This window comes from Ursus arctos, unplaced genomic scaffold, assembly GCF_023065955.2.
Source record: "Ursus arctos isolate Adak ecotype North America unplaced genomic scaffold, UrsArc2.0 scaffold_5, whole genome shotgun sequence".
Taxonomy (NCBI): Eukaryota; Metazoa; Chordata; class Mammalia; order Carnivora; family Ursidae; genus Ursus; species Ursus arctos.
In genome coordinates this window covers 66,002,301-66,025,398 of record NW_026623067.1, presented here as the reverse complement: position 1 = coordinate 66,025,398, position 23,098 = coordinate 66,002,301, and the positions used below count along the sequence as shown (strand labels likewise).

Below are 23,098 nucleotides of genomic sequence, written 5' to 3'. Positions count from 1 at the left end.
TACTGTGGAGAACTGGGCACTCTAGGACCCTGAAAAGCTTTGAAAGATATGATAGTTTTGTTTTTGTAGGCAGGGAAGTCCGGTGTGTGTAATCATTCCTCTAAACAAAAGTACATGGATTGTGCAATTTCTTCCAGGATGATGCTGTAAGCTTCTAGTATTGAAAAGGAAAGAATTGAGCTTTCCTGGGTCCAGGAAGACCACATGTTACACTAACTATCTCAGTGGTGGCTGTGTGATACTTAATCCCACTGAAGAAATACTGGGTTAAAATATGCTCCATCTTTTCCTGGTCCTTGTAGCCATGTGGACTTTGGTAATACGATTGTGTAACGTTGGCTAATTAAACCATAAACTTAACCTGAAGAGGGTGTGTGTGCGCGTGTATACTGTTTTGCCACCCACCTGTAATCTAAAATATTGCAGCTACACAATTACTTAATGGGACCACTTACAAGTTGATTCAGAACACACAGTTAAAACTTCTTCACTACATCAAGGAGCAACTTCTGTGAAAAGTTATATTTTCATAATTTTTTAAGGTTGTTTAGAACAATGTGTAAGAAGTCTTTACTTTCAAAAGATACTCATCACATAGAAAACTAAATCATATCAGAGCCTTGCATGAGATGTGTGAACCTATATATTTTTACTTGTTAGCATGCAGAAACAAAGACTATACAAAAGTACTGAAAGACTACACACATATTTATTTTTATTTCTGGCCCACATTATTTTAATGTTTTATCCTGCCATTGAGATTACGTGGAACTGTTCCTTTTGGGATATACCAATGTGTGCTAATCACTAGAATTCTCTTAGAAAATGATCCTGCTGCTCCCAGCAGGGCCATATGTTGGACAAGCAGGAGGTTTCCTAAGTAGTAGGACTGTGGGGAGTGGTGGAGGAAGATCCCATATATGCACCAATTTTCTTCTCTTGTGAGATACCCTATACACATTACTTTTTTTCTTGAGATACACTTAATGCCTAACATTCTATAATTATGGTTTAAAGGTTCTTATATTTCTAAAATTATTGATATTTGAGAATTTTGAGAGTTCATATTCCAAACTAGGGCCCTGCAGAATATTATCCTTTGGACTGTTACTAAGCCTTTTTTGGGAGGAGAGAGAGGCAAATTGCATGAGGATGCTATGCTTAAGTACATTTAAAAAATGATTACAAGGTCAAATGAATTATTTACTATGGGTTTCTCAGAGCCTTTAAAATATAAATCTCCAAGTTCTATGGGTTGGAGCACATGGAAATGTGGAAGCTATGGTACACAGCCATTTCTAAACTCATTAGAATAGGGAACCCCTTACAGAGTACCTGATAAGCTCTCCTTTGCATATTCTACAGAATGAAGTCTATTAATGGTATTCTAAAGAATAAATTCTGGACTCATTATCATCTAACTTCAATAAATATCTTGATTTTCTTCCTACCAAACCTCAGAGGTGGGGGCATTTTGTTCCTTTCTATATATTTAGCTCTTCTGGCCACAGGGATTAATGTTTTTTTTTTTTCTAATTAAGGATCCTTAACAAGGAGCTCAAAATTAAGTTAGTGTTGTTTCTGACAAGAACAATAAGAACTTTATACTCCAGTTCTGGTAACAAAGCCTGTATGGTATATCCCTGTGTTGGATTCCATGTCTTGGTCTCCAACATAATCTTCACTGGGTTGCATAATGGCTTTGGCTCCCCCTGGCCATCTTTCCTCAGGGTTGGAGCCTTAATTCTTAGACAAAGTTTTCGTTTGTAGGCCCCTTGTTCAGATGCTGATATCAGTATCTCTTAAAACTAGTTTGCTTTCAAGAAAGAGAACCTACAGAGTTGAGAAACAACAGCCAGAAAAAGTAAAGCAAAACTGGGGAGAAATGGGCTCAAACAATGGAAGATATGACAAGCAATAAAGTATTAATTAAATAATCTGAGCATTTTGTTCATTGATTTTATTAACTGGTTGCTAATTTCAGTAAGACTAGGGCATTGACTCAATTTAGCCAAATAAGTAAATAATGAATGGATTAATTTATTAATATAATCCCACTAGTCTACCTGGCCATAATTGACTTAATGTCATACCAACAGACTTCTATTATATTCACTCTTTTAGGATGTTGGAAGAATTAATAAGAGCTCCTAAAATTTAAAGACTTTTAAATGAAAAATTCTTCCGTGGTTATTATGTTGTATTATGAAGCAAGACCTCGTCAAAAATTTAAACTGAGTACCTAATAAAGCCTGAATATGGTGATATATTTCATTTAGATATTATTGTGCTCTTACATATTTACAGAGAGTAATTTTATAATGTTCTTGTTTACATTGAGTATTCTACCTGATATTAATAAAGTATATAAGTATGAAAGTAATTTTACAATTTCTGTAGTCTTTTTCAGCTGGTTCATTTTGTTTAATACATAGGATTAAAAGCTCATATTGAACAACTCTATAAATCACAATTTCCAGTGATGTAAGATAGTAAATAGCAAGGAATGTACTGCATATGGTTATGCTGAATAACTCTTAGTATTGATACTAGTTGACAGAACAGGATGAGTGTTCCCCAAGTATAATCATATTGTGTGGATTAGTCACACTGAAATTTTTTAATGAATATTTATCAATATATACCACATTCAAGGAGTTCAGAGCCTTACTAGAAGTGGGAATTCTTCAAAGATCTAAAAATATTTCTGAAAAAAAGCATTTATATTTACCATAAAAAGGGAAAAATAGCACTACAATTCTGCACCTTAGGACTACTAACACATGCCAATTTAAGCTATTATCCCTGTGAGCACTCTACATAAGTTTCAGTATGTTTTCAATTTTCTAGTTTCCTGTGTTTCAAGAGAATGAAAGTTGTATTACTGGGAATCCAAAACTGTACAACATTAAGCGGTTTGAAAGTAGAGTTAAAAAGAAAGAAACGAAAAAGAAACTAGGTACAACAGCTTTAGATAACCTTAAATGATTATATCTAAGAAGATGCAAAAAGGACCAAAACATCAGAGTTTCTAGTCAATATGATATTTTATAACTCTTGAGAACTTGAGTTTAAAAACAGTATTAAAAAGCAGGGAAGAAAAAAGTCCCCTGTGATGTGAGATATGAAAAATGCTAACATGTATGCAAGGAAAGGCTGAATTTTTCACAAGAGGTGCACAGCCAGCTGGGTCTGGCCTCTGCGCAGTCCTCAGCCTCATCGCACTCCCCCTCACTTGGCTCCCACCGCGTCATCACTTACACATTCCACCTGGGGCTTGCTCACAGGCTGTTTCCTCAGGATTTTGAGCACTCTGCTCTCTACTCTGCTACTGTACCTCTCTTTATCCTTCAGATTAGAGCTCAGATGATTCCTCAAGCCATATCCCCCTTGCCATGTTTCCTCTAAATCTTGAAATCCTTTAAAAGTCTGCAATTATATATTGATGTAATGATATAATTAATGCTTGTCTTCTCTCGTACAGACTAGGCTTTATGAGATCTGGGCCTGTCTCAGCAGTATGTCCCTAGTGCTCAGCATGTAAGAATCTGTCAAATGAATGAATGGTGAGTGAATGAGTGAATGAGTAAATGAATGAATGAGGGAAAGCTACAGTCAGAATTTTCTTCTCAATGAACAGCATCTACTGTGCACTTCCTTAGTCAATGTGAGATCATGTAATAGTCACACAACGAATTTAAACTCTACTCAGTGGTTACTGCAGAAGATACGCAGGAAATGATATTATGAGGGACTGACAAAAACATGTGAAATCAAGCATATTCTTAGAATTGAAAACAAGTAACGAAGCCAAACTTCCCTGATAAATTTAATGGTATATAACCGTTAACACACCATGGTATCGTGAACTATAAACTCAAAACTTTCTGTGCAATTTTTCTACACTAGAAGTATAAAAAATCGTGTAATACATTCATTCTCAGCTTAATTTCTTCTACTTAAACATGGCTAAGAATACAAAGAAAAACAATATGGTAGAATATCTGTGTTTAAATCGAAAATCTGTTAAGTATTCAGAATTTTGAAAAGTAAAAATGGTCATCTGAGAATTACTTCTATTGAATGTCCTTAGAACATACAATTAGGAGATATACAACCAAATATTTCATGTGCTTTTACCGTGTAGTGCAGGTTTATAAACAGGCATAACCTATTTTCATATAGTAAACTGAAAGAAAACACCATTAGTCAAAAGGCTTCCTAAACATTGGTGACTGGCTGATGCAGAACTCAGTTTAATTTAGTAAGATAATAACAAAAACAGTAATAGACAGTAGTAAAAATTAAACTAATTTTATGGCCAAATTTGGCGAGATGTAATTACTCATCCTTGTAAAGACAGCTCTCACACTTATGAACAATGGAGAATATATTATTCATTAATCCACAGGATAATTATTTAAAATCACTCACAATGTGAACTTAGGTGAGTTACCTAAATTTTCTGTACCTTTGTGCAATAGAATTTTTGCATTATCTGACAGAATTGGGTTAATATTTCCATAGTAAATAGTTCCCACTTAAGATGGTATCTTATTCTTTAGAGTATTACACTCAAGGACTTAGAAAATTACATTTGTCTTCAGTTACAAAATATTTTTAAGATACTGGGAGTGACACATTGTTTTAGAACTTACTAAACATACTAGACTATTTAATTATAAAAGCTGCGACCATTACAAACGCAGTTTTAGCTTCCTAATCTTTAATATTTTCTTACATGGCTAAAGAATAATTGCTTTCATATAAGATGGAATTTTACTTTGTTACTATGTTAACATTTGATAATCTATTGAGAAATTATCTTCACTACAGCTTTTACACTTATTGACAAATTAATGTGCTAAATTTTCCTGTGTGGAAGGTATCTAGCTGTTCAGTAATGCTATTACTATCCACTCATTAAATGTTGTTTTAGAGCCCAGACACTCTGAGAAGTCACCTCTGATTTGCCTGGTTCCTTATATGTATCTGAAGAAAAATCTGTTGTCTTTCTACCACAGAAAAATGTAGAAAGGAGCTAACAGAGGGTCAGAATGAGAAACTGAACAGACTTGGGTGTTTATGTGGTTTCATATTTAGTTTAATCTTACTCCTAAAGTTTTAGGCATACTTTATCAAAAGCAAATATATGAGGCTTGATTTCACTTTTCCATCCTTATTATAACATAACAATATATATTATAAAAATATATTTTAATAAAATCTTATAGAATATGGTAAACATTCCCATAGCAGTTATTTGTCATGTTTTCTGCTAAAAACTGTATTGTGTATTTCACTATTTAGTATTTTTATTGGTACAAATAACTACCACAAAGTTATCTTTCATATTTAATATGCATAGTTTGCCCAGAAATTTTAAAAGTTTACTTACAAATTGATTTACTTCTCTCAGCTTAAAAAAAAATGCAATTTTTATCAAAGGCAGCTAAATTACAATTACTATTTCATAAAATATCTCATTAATTCATAAGGAACTAGGTTATTATACTTTTTAACTATGGACACACTTAAATATGATAGATAAGTAAAACACTCTGATTTTCTAATATTGCCATGCTGGTGAGATGGATTTAGAGAACCCATCGATTAGTTCTAAGCATACCTCTCTAACACAGATCAAAAGTCTTACTACATCAAAAACTAATGATGTACTGTATGGTGACTAACATAACGTAATAAAAAAATAAAATAAATTAAAAAAATAAAAAATTAGGCTATTAAAAAAAAGTGGGTCTCAGAGTCACATAAAATGCCCTAAAACTACTCCCACTTTTGATTTAACGTAAAAATCTGGAATATCATTCCATACATTCCAATTTAAAATCTTAAGGCTGGTGTTCTCCTCTCACTCTGTTCTTGTAATCACAAAATTATTTGTGTATATCTCTGTCTCTCAATAGATTATAAGCCCCTTCAGACAGTGGGCCAAGCACAGGCTTTGAAATAAAACAACGGTTGTGCTGCTCTGGTAAAATAATTATAAATAATTATAAATACTGAGCCTGAGTTGTTTCTCATCTGTAAGGAGGGTAAATTAATACCTACCTTCTAGGATCTGTGTGAGATTTAAATGAGAGATCACATATAAAACATCTACCACAATTCTTATTTATTTTCTCTCTCTCTCTCCTCCTACACCTTGTCACTGTACAAATGACAGTACCACAATACATGTTTAAATAAATTTAGAAATTACCATGATTTTTGTTTTATGGATTAGTATTAGTATAGATCAGTACATACACAGATTAACATACATTAGTATTTAGATTTAAGAGTACAATGTAACCAACCCATGGTATTTAGAAATGTACTAAAATTTTTACATAGTGAAATACTCATAAATATATAAACTTAAAAGATAATTTTCTCATTCAAAGATATCTTTATTTTTTAATCTTATATTTTTCACGACTTTTAATTGCTAATACCTAATAAATGTGTAATTTATTGCTGAATCATGTTCATGTTGTAAAAGCAGTTTAAAGTATAATAAAATTATAGATATTGGGAGATTTTACAGATCTAGTTCAACCCTTTCATTTTTACAAATGAGAAAAGTAAATTTCAGAAAGAGGCAATGACTTGCATAAAATCCAGTAGACACAAATTTTTTTAAAATTAAACCACAGTACCTATGATCTTCTCTTCCTCCACTTTGTTTTTGAGGTGCAGAGCTGGAGAAGCTAAAAGACGCCAAAGAAAAAATATGGAAGATGGCCAGTGGGAATATTGGAAGGGACTAGAGGCCACAGAATTGGTCAAAGAGGTTTAGAGTTAGGGGCCAATATCTTTTCAGCCTTAAGAAGTAAACATCCGCATCTGCATTTGTTTGGGAGGCTACAGCCTAACTGAGGTATATTTGCCGGAGGTACAGGAGAAGTCATCAGAGAAAAAAAGGTGTTTAGGAAGTTAGGAAATAGGTAGTTATTTAAATGTAAAGGCATAAAATAAGGGTTAATCGTCAGTATTTGAGAATGTCTTATTTTAAGTTTTCTTCAGTTAAGAGTTTGTTTTTATTTTTTGTTTTGTAGAAGCCTTCTAATGTTTTTGATTAAGAAAACTGGGAAAGAACTAGGACTTAAAACTTTAACAGCCATAAAAGTTCAGCCTTCTGTGTTCAAAATGGAAAAATAAAACCCAAAAGTATATAAAAACAAAATAAAAACAAAAAATATAATTTCTCTTTCTGCTTTATTTGGGCAAAGGAAAAGGAACTGTAAAGCAGGGTATCAACCACTCAATATCTGATTGATAAATGCTAAAAACTAAATTTCCTTTCATCTTTAAAAAAATCCTTCCTGACATCTAACATATGTTTTTCATTTCTTGTAGGGGCCAGTTGAGCCTAAAGGTCCAAAGTAATATAATTAGCAGACAATTCGAAGAAGCTGATATGGTTTATATCAACTTTTAAAGTAGTGAAAATATACAAAATAAGTACTGGCGTGATTATCAAAACACAGAAAAGGAACACAACATTAATTGCATAGAGTTGGTAGAAACAAACACACCGCATTTATTAAAAAGTCTAAATAAAAGATTTAGTCTTGATTCAGATCTAAACTTTTTTCATCTCTGTACCATGTGTATTGGAAACCTGTTCAAGCAATATCGTGTAATCAGAAAATGTTAGGAACCTCAAAACCTTGTATGTCATTCACACACAGAGTGAAAAGACCTAAGGTGTAGCTTACTAACATAAAATCAATATATTTCATTCTTCCTCCAGACCCTGAAATCTTTATCAGAAAAAATGACTAAACCAAAAGTTCCATGAGGACAGGGCCTGCGTCTGTTTTCTACTCTCCTGAATACTTGACATCCAGTTAATATCTGGGACACAACGGATTCTCACTGCTCATTTGCTTACAGATTGACTGACTGAAGTACAGAGTTTCCTGAATACTTCAAAGTGCTTGTTATTTTATTTTGCCCCATATTAATCTATAGGAATAGCCTGGCTGCTCTAATGTTTGCAAATTGGAAATATTTTTGGTTCCTTATTTAAAAGAGATAATGCAATACCTCTGAACTCTATGAAGCCAGCAGTTTATGAGCTAATGAATAAATTCAGATGATAAATACAAATCAGTAAGAGTTTATAGTGCACATTGGGTTTTTATATGTATTGTCTGAAGACATAAGGGCATAAAAACATAAAGGCATTTTAAAGTACCTACAGATCAGGCCAAGTGTGGAGAGAATAAAAACCCAATGATAAATACACGAACAAAACAATTCCACTATTAACTGTACAATGCTTATTTTTAAACAAGAAACTTGAAAACTCCCTCCTATCAGGCTATCAGTCTCCTGAAGGCTTGGATTGTACCTGTCTTGGCATCCTCATTGCCTAAAACTTCTTTTTTTATTTAAATTTTTTTTTATTATATTATGTTAGTCACCATACAGTACATCCCTGGTTTCTGACGTAAAGTTCGATGACTCATTAGTTGCGTATAACACTCAGTGCACCATGCGATATGTGCCCTCCTTACTACCCATCACCAGTCTATCCCATTCCCCCACTCCCCTCCCCTCTGAAGCCTAAAACTTTCTGCTCTCAGGACATCTTTACACTTTTAAAAGTTCTTGAGGACCCCAAAAGCTTTTATTTATGTGGACTATATCATATTCAAAATTAAATCCCAGAAAATTTTCATATCTTTATTAATTCATTTTAAAGTAACAATAAAACCCAGTATATAATAACATGAATATCATATTCTTTAGGAAAGATCATTATACTTCCCAAATAAAAACTCTGGTGAGAGCAATCTTTTCCACTTTTGCCTATCTGTTTCATGGCTGGCTTGAACGAAAAGAGTTGGTCTCATAAGCCCCTGTATTCAATTAGATCTGACATGTTATTTTAATTGAAATATATGAAATATAGTCCACGCAAGTAGGGAATTGAAGAAGGGATGAGCTTCTGGATCTCCCCAGGGGTCCTCATTCCACACTGTGAAACCAGTGACCTGTAATATCATTTGTCATATGGATATTGTCCAATAACTATTCGCTAAGTTAATAAAAAGTGTAGAGAAAAAGAAATAATTTCTAGGGCACACATTTATATATCCAAACATACAAATGACGTGCACATTCGTTTTGGATTCAACTGATAGTTATTCTTTATAAATGCTGACTGTTTTGCTACAATAAAATGTTAATTATCCCAAGTCCTCAACTCATTACAACTAAATTGGGATGCAGATCAAAGGAGGGTATGTGAATGAAAGAGTGAAAAACTCTTAACAATAAAGCATGTCCAAAATTTAATAGAAAGAAACAGAGGACTAGAAAGAGACTTTCCACTTGAGAAAATTCCAAGCATAACCAAATCAAGTAGCTAATTCAAATACTATATGGGTCTGTTTAAAGCAGTAAATTAGATTGAAACACTTTACTGAACACAAGCTGGATTCTAATATTTTTAGTATCTACACGCCATTTCTAATTAATCAATAAAAACCACAAGAAAAAAACATTTTGCTTATATTTTTAGCACTTCTGCTTTAAATATTAATAGGAACTAACCAAATACCAGAGAAAATACATTGATTCGAACATTTTACACTTTCCAAAAATCACAATTTTTGTTCTTTAAAAACAGCCTTAAGTAAACTCAGAAATAAAAATATAATTTTGGAGATCAGATTTTAGATTTTTTAAATGAGATTTCATCATTTGGCAAAAAATAAAATGACTTACTTCTCCTTTTCTTGAGGCCCATGAACCTGAGAAGCCACTTTAGGTTCCGTCCCAAGATTCTTTTGCATCCGCTGCCTCCTCTTTCTACTTGGTGCAATATCCATGACATCAGGACTTGAAATAATGGAATCATCTCCTCTTAAAGTAGCTAAAATAAAATGACATAAAAATGTGACTCAACAAAATTATGCATAAAATTTCTAAGAACTTGTTGCACTTATTGATAAGAAGTGATACTCTTAAAATACAGCATAACTTTTTCAAAAATTCATGAAGATTTGGCAAAGTGAACCAGTTAGATTATAATACTTTAATACCAATATAAAACATGAAGTGTATTATACACATGGAATAATTTGATCAAAAGGTCTCTGCCTATCTTGCACAACAACCCTCCCAAATACATCAAAGGCACAGTTTGATCTTTCAGTGCTAGAATTAGACAGAAATGCCTTAGAGGCATCTCTAAAAGGTGTTGGGGTGGGGGGGTAAATACGGCTATAGGAATAGGATAAATCAAATTGATACTAAACAGTAATTATTAACAGGAATGGGGACTTCTGCTAGTGATCCAGAGATAATTTCATAGACTTTTCTGCCAACTGCAGGGAACAAGCACAAGAAAAATGTAAGAAAACACTAACAGATGTCTCTACTGTGACTAAGTCATTAAACTACCCCTAAAAGTGTTTGATATACATGAAACAGAAGCAACAAGAGAAACATGTTTGATTTATATTCCTTTATTCTCTATGAACAACTTAGTTCCAAAGAGCTTCAGGGGGGTTCAGAATTCATTCATCTAATACACAGTATACTTATATAAATACATATTTGTATAAAAGAGCTCCTTTGCCATTGGTAAATAATGAACAATATCAATATAATTTGGACTCTGGATATCTTGCTGGTTCACATGATTTTTGTCTAACATGTTAACATTTTAAGGTGATCGGGGCAAGCTTTCATCCCAATTAAAGAGAAAGCCTTAACAATGTACAAAGTCCTAAAAAAAAAAAAAAGATGGAGATGAGTGGCAAAAATCCTGTACAAGTCAATTCCTTTAGCACATATAGGGGTTGGTTGAGTGGAGTCAAGAACCCTACGCTTTTCAACAGTTAAGCTTCCTGTTACAGAAAGAAGCTGTGAAGATGTTTTTCCTTGTAGCTTGAATCAGATGTTTAATTTTCATGAAACTATTAGAATCAAATGCATCCAGTAACTGCCATCTACTCCACTTGAGAGGAAATTGTGATGCAAATGGTTAGCGGACTGTGATGTTGGGTGCAAATGTTGCGAGAGAACTAATGGAATTAATATTTTCATTAGGATTGTAACTAGAGAACTAACAACAACAATGTAAAGCTGCATAGATTTTGAGTGGTCTGACTAAACACTAACTTTTTCCCCATAGGCTCTATTATTTTTAGAGTGCAATTCTGCAGAATGAGCGGTTTGTCAGGCACACATATATCACGTCCTACAAGAAAAGCCTGTATTGTGAATTCTTGCTTGCTGCAGCCCACGCTTCTCTGAGTGACCGGAGATCATCTGGATACCATTGAGAGCTTGAAAGTCTTCTTTGGGTGCTTTTTCCCCCCTTGAAATGGCTATCATTTTTGAGAACATATGTGGTAGACACTTTGCTATGGGTTTTACACATATTATTTTATTAATCTTTAACTTTGCGAAGTACTTACTATTATTACCTTCGTTTTACTTCGAAGAAACCAAGGCTTTAGAGAGATTAAGTAACTTGACCAAATTACACAGACTTTGAGTTGATATTTTATCATATGACAACTAAAAAATATTTCTCCTTAGTGGATAAAGTATTCCTTGATCAAATATTTACTGGTTACTGATCAAAGGGTGCTTTATTTTCCAAAGTTATTTAAGTCATTAGGGCACATAAGTTCTATTACATTTCTCATACCTTATTTTACTAGCTATTACTATTTTAGGAGTAGAGAAGGGTAGATAACAAGGGGTGTTTCTCTGAACACATTCAAGCTGAACAACTTCTCTAATTTTATTAAGCCACGAGATGACTATAAAAGATAACTCTGGTTTCCTGATTTTTTCCCCAGTCTGCTCTCACCCAGGGTTTACTCAGTCACATAAGCAATTAACAAAGTACAGGGTTGCCTATAAACAAAGGCAGTAAGAACGTTAGAAGACATTTCACCTGTAGATAGACTTGAAAAATGAAAAAAAAAAATTGCATTTAATGACATGTTGGACATCTAGGAGGTAATAATGTTAAATTTGTTCAAATTAAAATGTTAAGGTAAAATTTAAAAGAATAAAGTTATCACAAAGTTCTGCCATTCATTTCAAAACTCCAAATAATGACTTAACAACACACTGGCAACCAAAAGCATGTTTTATATGTAATATGGTTATACTATTTGTTATAAGGTTTAGAATTTACTTTAAAATACAATGCAATTAAATGTACGTTGTCAGTCAGGGTGAGCTATAACCCAGGTGTTGCTAGCACCTACACAAAAATGCACAGCCCATTGAGCTGAAGGTCCATTTCTGAGTTCTCTACTCTGGTGCCTTGATCGATGTGTCTGTTTTTGTGCCAGTACCATACTGTCTTGATGATCACAGCTTTAAGTCCAGAATTGTGATGCCTCCAGCTTTGGTTTCCTTTTTCAATGCTCCTTTGGCTATTTGGGGTCTTTTCGAGTTCCATATAAATTTTAGGATTGTTTGTTCTAGCTCTGTGAAAAATGCTGATGGTATTTTGATAGGGATTGCCCTGAATGTGTAGACTGCTCTGGATAGCATAGACATTTTTTTTTTTTTATTGTGTTCAGTTAGCACAGACATTTTAACAATATTTGCTCTTCCAATCCATGGGCATGGAATGCTTTTCCATTTCTTTGTGTCTTCCTCAATTTCTTTCACAAGTGTTCTGTACTTTTCAGAGATCCTTTTCCTCTGTGATTAGGTTTATTTCTAGGTATCTTATGGTTTTTGGCATAATTATAAATGGGATCAATTTCTTGATTTCTCTTTCTTCTGCTTCATTGTTAGTCTACAGACATGCAACTGACTTCTGTATGTTGATTTTTTATCCTGTGACTTTGCTGAATTCCTGTCATCAGTTCTAGCAATTTTTTGGTGGAGTCTTTTTTGGGCTTTCTATATAGAGTGTCATGTCGTCTGCAAATACTGAAAGTTTAACTTGTTCTTTGCCGATTTGGATGCCCTTTATTTCTTTTTGTTGTCTGACTGCTGAGGCTCGGACTTCTAGTACTATGTTAAACAACAGTGGTGACAGTGAACATCCTTGTCGTGTTCCTGACCTTAGGGGAAAAGATCTGTTTTTCTCTATTGAGGATGATATTTGCTGTGTGTCTTTCATACATGGCTTTTACGATGTTGAGGTATGTCCCTCCATCCCTACATGGTAGGGGGTTTTTATCAAGAAAGGATGGTGTATTTTGTCAAATGCTTATATTCAACTAATCTTAGACAAAGCAGTAAAGAATGCCCAATGGAAAAAAGACAGTCTTTTCAATAAATGGTGTTGGGAAATTGGACAGCCACATGTGGAAGAATGAAATTGGACTACTTCTTACACCATACACAAAAATAAACTCGAAATGGATGAAAGACCTAAATGTGAGACAGGAATCCATCAAAATCCTAGAGGAAAACACAGGCAGCAACCTCTTTGACCTTGGCCGCAGCAGCTTCTTGCTAGACACATCTCCAAAGGCAAGGGAAATGAAGGCAAAAATGAACTATCAGGACTTCCACAAGGCAAAAAGTTTTTTCACAGCAGAGGCAACAGTCAACAAAATCAAAAGACAACCCACAGAATGGGAGAGGATATTTGCAAATGTCTTATCAGATAAAGGGCTAGTATCCAAAATCCATTAAGAACTTATCAAACATAACACCCAAACAACAAATAATCTAGTCAAGAGATGGGCAGAAGACATGAACAGACATTTCTCCAAAGAAAACATACAAATGGCTAACAGACACATGAAGATTTTGCTCTACATCACTCGGCATCAGGGAAATACATATCAAAACCACAATGAGATAACACCTCACACCAGTCAGAACGGCTAAAATTAACAACACGGAAAAAAACAGATGTCAGCGAGGATGCGGAGAAAGGGGAACCCTCCTACACTGTCAGTGGGAATACAAACTGGAGCTGCCACTCTGGAAAACAATACTGAGGCTCCTCCAAAAGTTAAAAATAGAACTATCCTGTGACCCAGCAATTGCACTACTAGGTATTCAAAGGATACAAAAATTCTAATTCAAAGGGGCACATGCACCCCAATGTTTAAAGGAGCAATGTCCAAAATAGCCAAGATATGGGAAGAGCCCAGATGTCCAGTGACAGAAGAATAGATAAAGAAGATATAAGGTGTATACACACACACACACACACACACACACACACACCACACCACACAATGGAATATTACTCAGCCATCAGAAAACTGAAATCTAGCCATTTGCAGCAACATGGATGGAACTAGAGGGTATTATGCCAACTGAAATAAGTCAGTCAGTAAAGACAATTATCATATGATCTCACTCATATGTGGAATTTAAGAAACAAAACAGATGAACAGATGGGGATGAAGGTGGACACTTAATGTAATGACCACTGGGTGTTATATGCAACTGATGAATCACAAAATTCTACCCCTGAAACTAATAATACACTATATGTCAATTAAATTGAACTTAAATAATTTTTTAAAAAATGCACAGCCCAGGAGCAGATTGCTGAGATTCTAAAACTAAAGTCCATACTCTTGAGGTGGCTACTAGAAGGACTTTTGTTATTTGCATATCAATGATTGATAATTTATTAATTAGTATAGTAAATGACAAAAATGTGTGTCTCTTAGTAAACATAAGGCATGAAAACAAGCATGATGAATATTGCATAGGGCTCTCATGAGTGGAAATTAAATGCACTCCAGATATATGAGTTGACTAAAATATTTTAGAGATACTCTCCAACATTTTACAAAGAGGCTATAACCCACTGAGGTCTACTTAATCTTGGAGATGACACCCTGTGCTAAATTTTTAAGTGGTTTTGTGTCCAGTTGTGAACTCTGGACAACTGGTAGCCTGATGTCAGGAAGAATCATCACTTCTGCCTCAGGAATCTTTTTATTTGCCAAAAGTGAACTTTTTATACAAGAGTGTGACTGAGATTCCTAAAAAGACAAACAGCTGGAACTTCTTCAAGTTTACAGAACAGGTTTATGAATTATTTTGTGCTTACTTGTTAGTACATATTAAGTTGATAATTGTGCGTGTGGGAAAACCTAATCTGATAATTTGTTATTATTATCCTCATACTTCATGCTTCTTGGTATCTACCATTATTTACCACAAAGAACCTAAATTGTGTATAATCACATGTTTCAGGTCAGTTCACTGCACCATTTATATTCCTTTCTCTTGACAATTACGGGGTAGCCTCTCTGTAACACTGTCATGAGGGAAAAGGGCTAGCATATAAGTTAATTACTGTTTAAACTAAATATATCTTTTTTGGTTTGTCTTTGTACTGTGGGAAAGTTTTCCTTTCAGTTTATTACATACACGTAATAGCAAATTGTATTATAATAGATTCTCTTAATTCATAAATTCCTTTAAAAGAAGTTTTGGTAATATTTATATAGACTTTAATAAAGGGAAAAGTTTCCATCCTATCCTTTCCTCTCCACCCTTCAGTGCCAGAAACCAGGAAAAAGAGGCACAAGTCCCATACCTGGTGCCTAAGTAATACATTGCTCATCTCAAGCAGTCCTCAAATTTCCACCCATCCTGCCTCTAACCTTTACTTGTGCTAATGTTTGGTCTTACTTCATTTGGTCTTGATGCTGGATACTTTATTTCTATTTCGATATTGGATCCTGTGAAAAATGATTCAGGGTCTCCAAACAAGCAAAGCCATTTTATATTCAGCAGAAGGGATCTGAAATAAATCTGTATTTCTATCTGTATCTATGAAGTCAAACATGGGACTTCCAAATTGTCTATATTATTCATAACCTTACATATTTTTAAGGGCAACAACTGAAGTTTTCACTTTCAAGTACTGCATCCCATTTTTAAGGGAAAAAAATCAATTCATATTAAGTCTACCCAGTTGTACATACTCATTTTACGTATGAAAAAGAACTTAAAGAGAGTTGGAAAAGAACAGCAAATGTTCAATGGGTAATGAGAAGGAATGTGGCCTGGCTGGAGCAGTGTTCATGAGCAAAAGATACAGAAAATGACTGGATAAGTATGGGCAGCAGGGAAGGAGCAGAGAGGGAAAAAGAGGTATGCTAAATGAATTTGCAACCTTTCAATTCCAGGCCAAAGACTATGAATTCAATATTGACCAGTTTTTCTTTTGTCCCTGAGATTTCTCTTCCAGAATTCTCAGTTTTTACTATTATCATCAGCCTCTGTCATGACAACGTGTCTTTCACCATTTCCAGGAATTTTTTTAAAAAAGAAAACAAAAGAGAAGAAAAAAAACTATTGCCAACGAACTTAATACAGCTGAAACACTGATGGGCAGAGCTGTGGGATGAATTTCAAGTTCTCTTTAGGTTCACTGAATCTAGAAAATGAGGAATCTTTACACAAGCCTTGTTATTGTGAAAGGTGGCTCCACAGAAAGCCACACTTCTTCTCATCTGACAGAAGAACTGCAGGAGTTTGGCAGTAGTATTTTAGACATGAGAGGCAGTGTTGGCCTCCCTGCGTACTCTCAATGTCTCAATGTCCAGACAAAATGACATTGTTGGCTAAACTGCCAGCAATCTGCATAAATCCCATGAGTTAAACTACCTGGTAAACTATTGGCTCAACTATGTGTTCCCTTCCAGCACAGCCCACTTTGGTCATTTCAGTCATCGCCAGTAGTTCCTATTCAGAGCAATCTCTCCTTTCTCTGAGAGGCTTACAGTCTGAACCACTCACTTCACACATATGGTCTTATTTTGTTATTCTCTTTTTATGTATATCTCTTTTTTCTTCAATTAGATCAAGGACTATGAACACCCTACAGCTAGAGGCTATGCCTTATACTTTGATATATCTCTAATATATTACCCAATAGTGTTATAATGAGAAATATGAAGACTTGAACTCTTTTTTTCAAACATATATTTTATTTTTTTAAATCAAAACTTATTTACTTATGGCCTTCTAAATGAGGTGTAGAGAAAAGTAGAATCAGAAGACCTGGGTCTGGATCCCTAGTTCTGCCATTTACCTTGGACATATTACAGAGTTTAAGTTTCTAAGATGAGAAACATATTTTAACCATGATTTCTGACATGATTAAATGAGATAAAATGTTTTATAAATCACACTGTCGGAAATATTTGATTTCAGCATTTAAGTATTATTAACAAAAGTGTGTGTATCCTTATAAAAGATCAAGTCGAGATGAATTTAGATTAATTTGAAGAACTGTCAGGCTACCATCTATAGCATAATAGAGATATAAAAGTAAAACAATAAAAAAATCAAAGTAAGATGAATTCATGGTTTTCTAAACTCAAAATACATCATGGAACTATTATCTGTTATGAATATACAATAGCCCGTCTGCTATGGCTGTTTTTCACTATTTTATTCATTTATTAATTTCACAAATGTTTTATTGTTTACATTCAATAAGTTATTCTTTTTTATTTCAAAAGATGTAAGATTTTGAGAGGAAAACCCAAATCGAAACCTTTACATACTACCCTAAGTAAATCCGAAACTTTAAAAACAAAAACAAAAACAAAACCCCCAAAACACTATTTCTTTCAGCAGGGAAAACAACAAACCAATGACTTGAGCTCCTTCATGTTCTGTAGTTTGTCTTACTGGCAGGTATAAAGATAAGAAAAAAAAAAAAAAAAGCTAAGTAAGATAAGGTAGGTCACACCATACTTCAATGAGCAGTATCTTAAAGTGGGCTATCTGGAGGTAGGAAATTTCTAATCTGACCAACTAAGCAAACATTATTTTCCCTCACCATTCATCAAAGAGTCCTTTTTCAAATCTATAATCAGCTGCTACCCAGTTTCCACAATCTAATCTGAATAAATGATGACCACCTTACACAAAAGGTCAATGGTTTAACTTATTATTCAGCAATCACCAAGTAAACTGATAATTAACATCATATTAAACACTTAAAAGAGTGTGTGTGTGTGTGTGTGTGTGTGCGTGTATTCACATATATATATACTTTTCCAAAAGTGAGGCCCCTCTTTTAGCCAACACAGCTGGAAATGAAACTTAATGACAAATACCTACTGACATTAGGGTCATCTTTGGAAATCCAATACTCTCAATGTCAGAGGCAGGGTGGGCCGCTAAAGATTAAGTACAGACTCTAGAAGTATTCACAGCATTTAAGAAAAATTAATTTATATTGAGTATTATTCTGCACCTAACAAAACAACGTGATTTTTAAAAAATACTTTTAAAAAATTTAATACCAAATGAACTCAATTCTTTAAATCTTAATGAGTCATTCATTCTTTCAGTTATTCAACACATATTAAGGGTTTTCTATGTGTCGAGGACTATCCGGAAGATACCACCACTAGGTATTCAAAAAGTTTACAGTTGAGGAAAGCAGAAGGACACTACAATTTGCAAGAAAACCGTAAGTCACATAAGCAATTATAAAGGAACTAATTTGAAAATTCTAAAGTAGGTGCAGCTTTCCAACCTTTTATTATATTTTTCCAAATTAATCTGTGAAGCTTCAATTTTTCTTTTCCATTATTAAGCACTAATTATAACTTGATTTCTTATATTATTTTTCTTCTTATATGGATATTTCTTTTGAAAGGATAATCATCAGTATCAGATGGCTCTGAAGTAGAAATCCCAAAAGAGAAAATTAAAAGGCTAGCTCACTCTGAGTAAACTGACAAGAAAAGACTACATTTTAAAATTAAGTATCAGGATCTTCAAGAATGAACTCTAACAGCATTTCTTTTCTTTTTAAAGATTTTATTCATTTATTTGAGAGAGAGGGCAGAGCGAGGGAGTGAGCTCACGAGTGGGGGGCAGGTAAGGGCAGAGGGAGAGGGAGAAGCATACTCCCTGCTAAGCAGGAAGCCTGATGAGGGGCTGGATCCCAGGACCCTGGGATCAAGACCTGAGCTGAAGGCAGAAGTGTAACTGACTGAGCCTCTCAGGCACACCTCAAAGAGCATTTCTAAATTGAAACTACACTGTGACCTTTTTGGGTAGTTCTTAACATGGCCCCACAACATCCTTAGATTTCATCACACTGTAATAATTTATCTAATACTTTAAGCTCCATGAAGGCAGGGGCTGAGTTTGTCTTATTCACTGTTAGTACAAGACAGACTAGCTGGGTCTCTAAACACATAGTAACCCATCAATAAATATCAGTCGACTGATATAAATGCTTAAATACTAACGACGTTAACAAATAACTTCTTAAAAATTATTTCAAATCTATGTAAAATCCTATACCACTGATTAGCTATGCTTGCTGCTGCCAGTCCAGCTAACGTTAAGAAAAGAAAAATATCAGTGAGGAAAAGCAGTTTATGAAAGAACAACATTAGCCTTCAACTGATATCATTTTGTAGTTAAAAATAACAAACACTGGAAAGCAATTTTAATGGTTAATGAGTTTCCAGAAAACAAAACTACAATTTTTCAGCTTTCACCAGCTTCGTTAAGTGGCCTCTGCCTGTGACCTATGTCATGAAATGTTTGGACTCAACATAAAGCCTTCATTGTTGTCCATGAGTCAGGTATAGTTTTCTGTCCATGGAAGGCATTTTTTGGTGTTTTCTTCATAGAGACTGAAAGGTTTTTGAAATTTTCATTTTTTTTTTAAATTTGGGTCAACTTTTAATAAAACCTAGACTTTTTACAGAGTTTAGGATTTCATTGAACTGGTATGAATAAAGAAAAATCAGATAACAAATGAAATGTGAACCTGTTTTAAAGAAATAATATAAGGAATATTTCAGTTTTAAATAATGTAGTACCAGCAAATTATCTACAGTGACTCTGAGTTAACTGGTTAGAGCTAGGACAAGACCACTAGTTTAACTAGCAAGTCAAAATCAGAATAGGATGAAAGTGGCAAAAATGAAGTGCTGCATACTTAAACAGTGAAATGGGTAGATAAGAATCACTGATCTAAATCACAGACCGTCACTTTAAATATTTTAAACAGGGGTAAGAAGGACTTGACTGAGTTTATGTGAGATGACATACTTTCCCACTTCATTTTCCCAATATCTGCTTAATCTTAGGAAATTCTGAAATAATTTTGATACATTAAGAAAAAGGACTCTATTTGCATGTCTTTAAATTCCTTTATAATAAGATTAATACCTTTGTGGTGTAATTTAGCCAGTTCGTAGTGGTTCTGTAAAAAGGCAAATACGAGGCTAAACTTCAGAGGCTTCCTTGAAAACTATGGAAAGATTTTCAAAAAGATCCGTGATGCGTTGGTGGTATAGTGGTAAGCATAGCTGCCTTCCAAAAAGATCCGTGTCCCAACTAGCTTTCAAGCCAAATGTAATTAAGGCAATACTTTTATTAAGGATTAAAAAAAAAATTCTCTGCCAAGCAGTCAAATAACTAAGATAATGTTTATACTGAGTTAATAAAATACTTCCGAAGGATCCTACATGTTACTATTTATCCCTGACAAAATGACTATAGGCAATTCTAGGAGGGTTTTTAATTTAATCTATAAAATTAGGTGTGGAGAAGTGAGACTAAACAGTTACTTTCGGTATAAAAAATGCCCTGAAATACATGGTGCTGGGAAAACTGGATAGCTACATGTGAAAGAATGAAACTGGACCACTCTTTAACACCATACACAAAAATAAACTCAAAATAGATTAAAGACCTAGATGTGAAACCTGAAACCACGAAAATCCTAGAGGAGAACACAGGCAGTAATTTCTCTGACATCAGCTGCGGCAACATTTTTCTAGATACCTCTCCTAAGGCAAGGGAAACAAAAGCAAAAATAGGTTATTTGGACTAAAACAAAATAAAAAGCTTTTGCACAGCAAAGTAAACCATCGATGAAAAAAAGACATCCTACTGAATAGAAGATATTTGCAAATGATATATCCAAAAAAGGGGTTAAAATCCAAAATATATAAACAACTTAAACTACTCAGCACCAAAAACACCCAAACAATCTGATTTAAAAATGGGCAGAGGACCTGAATAGATATTTTCCCAGACATAAAGATGGCCAACAGACACATGAAGAGATGCTCAACATCACTTATCATCAGGGAAATGCAAATCAAAACCACAACGAGAGATCACCTCACACCTGTTAGAATGGCTAAAATCAAAATGACAAGAAATAACAAGTGTTGGTGAGGATGCGGAGGAAAAGAAACCCTTGTGCACTGCTGGTGGGAATGTAAGTTAGTGCAGCCACTGTGGAAAATAGTATGGAGGTTCTTCAAAAAAATTAAAATAGAAATTCCATATAATCTAATAATTCCACTACTGGGTACTTACCTAAATAAAATGAAAACATTAATTCAAAAAGATACATGCACCCTTATGTTTATTGCAGCATTATTTCCAATATCCAAGATACAGAAGCAACCTAAGAGTCCATCAATAGCCAAATGAATAAGGAAAATGTGGGGTGTGTGTGTGTTATGTGTATAACAGAATTATTACACACCTATAAAAAAGGATGAGATGGTGCCATTTGAGACAACATGGATGGACCTGAAGGGTGTTATGCTAAGTGAAGCAACTCAGACTGAGAAAGACAAATACCATATGATTCCACTTATGAGTGGAACAACAACAACAAAAGAATAAACAAACGAAAAGCAGGATCAAACCTACAGATACAGAGATCAGTTGCCAGAGGGAAGGTGGGTGGGAGTTGTGCAAAATGGATGAAGGGAGAAGGAGATACAGGATTCCAGTTAAGGAATAAATAAGACACAAGAATAAAAAGCACAGAGTAAAGAATACAACGATACTGTAATAGCAAATGTATGGGGACACATGGTAGCTACACTTGTGGTGAGCATAGCATTATGTACAAACTTATCAAATCACTACGGTGTACACCTGAAACTAATGTAACACTGGACATCAACAAGACTCAAAAAAACAAACAAGACAAAAAAAGAGTCCTGATTCAATAATTCATTATGCTTTTTAAAAATGATTATCTCGTATTAATCTGAATTTGAGAAGAAAAACTAAATGTACTCTAAGGCCATTTTTAGGCACTTTTAATAAGTTAGTATTGGATTAAATGGCTTCCCAAACGAGAAAGTTTTTCAGAAATTTTATTTCCAAACATCCACATGCTTTTCTTTACATTATACTTTTGTTTTTAATGGGCAACTTAAGGAATTTTTGTTTATAGATTTTTTTAAATTTTTCAATAAAAATCCTGTTAATTTTTTATTCTAAAACAAATAATTGTATATTCTTTTGCCTTAAACTCAAAATTAGACAAACAACACCAAAATAATTTTAAGCATTCATTTGACAAAGACAATAACACGGGGCAATTTATTATAGCTTATTATGAATGTATACCCTTTAAATTAGATTTTCTATATGAAGCTTGTTTGGCAAGCTTTAGAATCACTGTTAGCAATCACTGCTGGCAATGTTTTAACTTCTCATTTTCAACATGCTTAGTAATGTGCAATCTCAGGACAAAGCCTGTATAATGCCACTATCCCATAACTTCCCAAAAGCCAAACAGGGAATCATTCTTGATGCCTTCCAAAACTTCATCTTGCACTCCAATGAGCACTCCCTAAAAGGCTCTTAAGCTTTCCAGAAATTCTCTGCATCCACAGTATTTCCATAATCCCTTCCCTAGATTATTGCTATAGCTTATAAGTAGCTAAAACATTTACAATTCATTCCCTAGAAAACATCTAGGAGAATTTTTCTAAAACTGTGAATCTGATCAAGTCATGTCCTTGTTCACTACCTTGAGGACAAAGATAAAACTCACTAATGCAATTTAACATCTTTCTTTTCCTGATTCAGCTTACTTTTACAACCTTACTGTTTGATGTATCATTCTCTCCCTCTCTCTCCTCTTGGACTTTGAACATATGATTTTCTACCAGATATAGTGTTCTACCACCTACCACTCAACTGGCTGGCTCTCACCTGTTCTTGGTATCTTAGTAAAGATTTCACTGTGTCAGGAAGCCTTAGATGTCTTGGTTAGATGTCCCTCCTCTGTGCTGCCACAGCATCTTTTACTAATCCTGTAACTGCTGGATAGGTCACAGACTTAGAAAAATGGAGTATGGAAAAC

At 34.2% G+C, this 23,098-nt stretch overlaps 1 protein-coding gene across 9 annotated transcripts in view; it reads right to left on the bottom strand.

The window, feature by feature from the left end:
- XRCC4 (X-ray repair cross complementing 4) overlaps positions 1-23,098 on the bottom strand; it is a 270,818-nt gene that overhangs the window by 124,337 nt on the left and 123,383 nt on the right. For all 9 annotated transcript variants that reach the window (XM_057307398.1, XM_044384061.2, XM_048221136.2 and 6 more), the window contains one exon: positions 9,745-9,892. In XM_057307398.1, the coding sequence (XP_057163381.1) occupies positions 9,745-9,892 (148 nt within the window). The remainder of the gene's footprint in view (positions 1-9,744; positions 9,893-23,098) is intronic.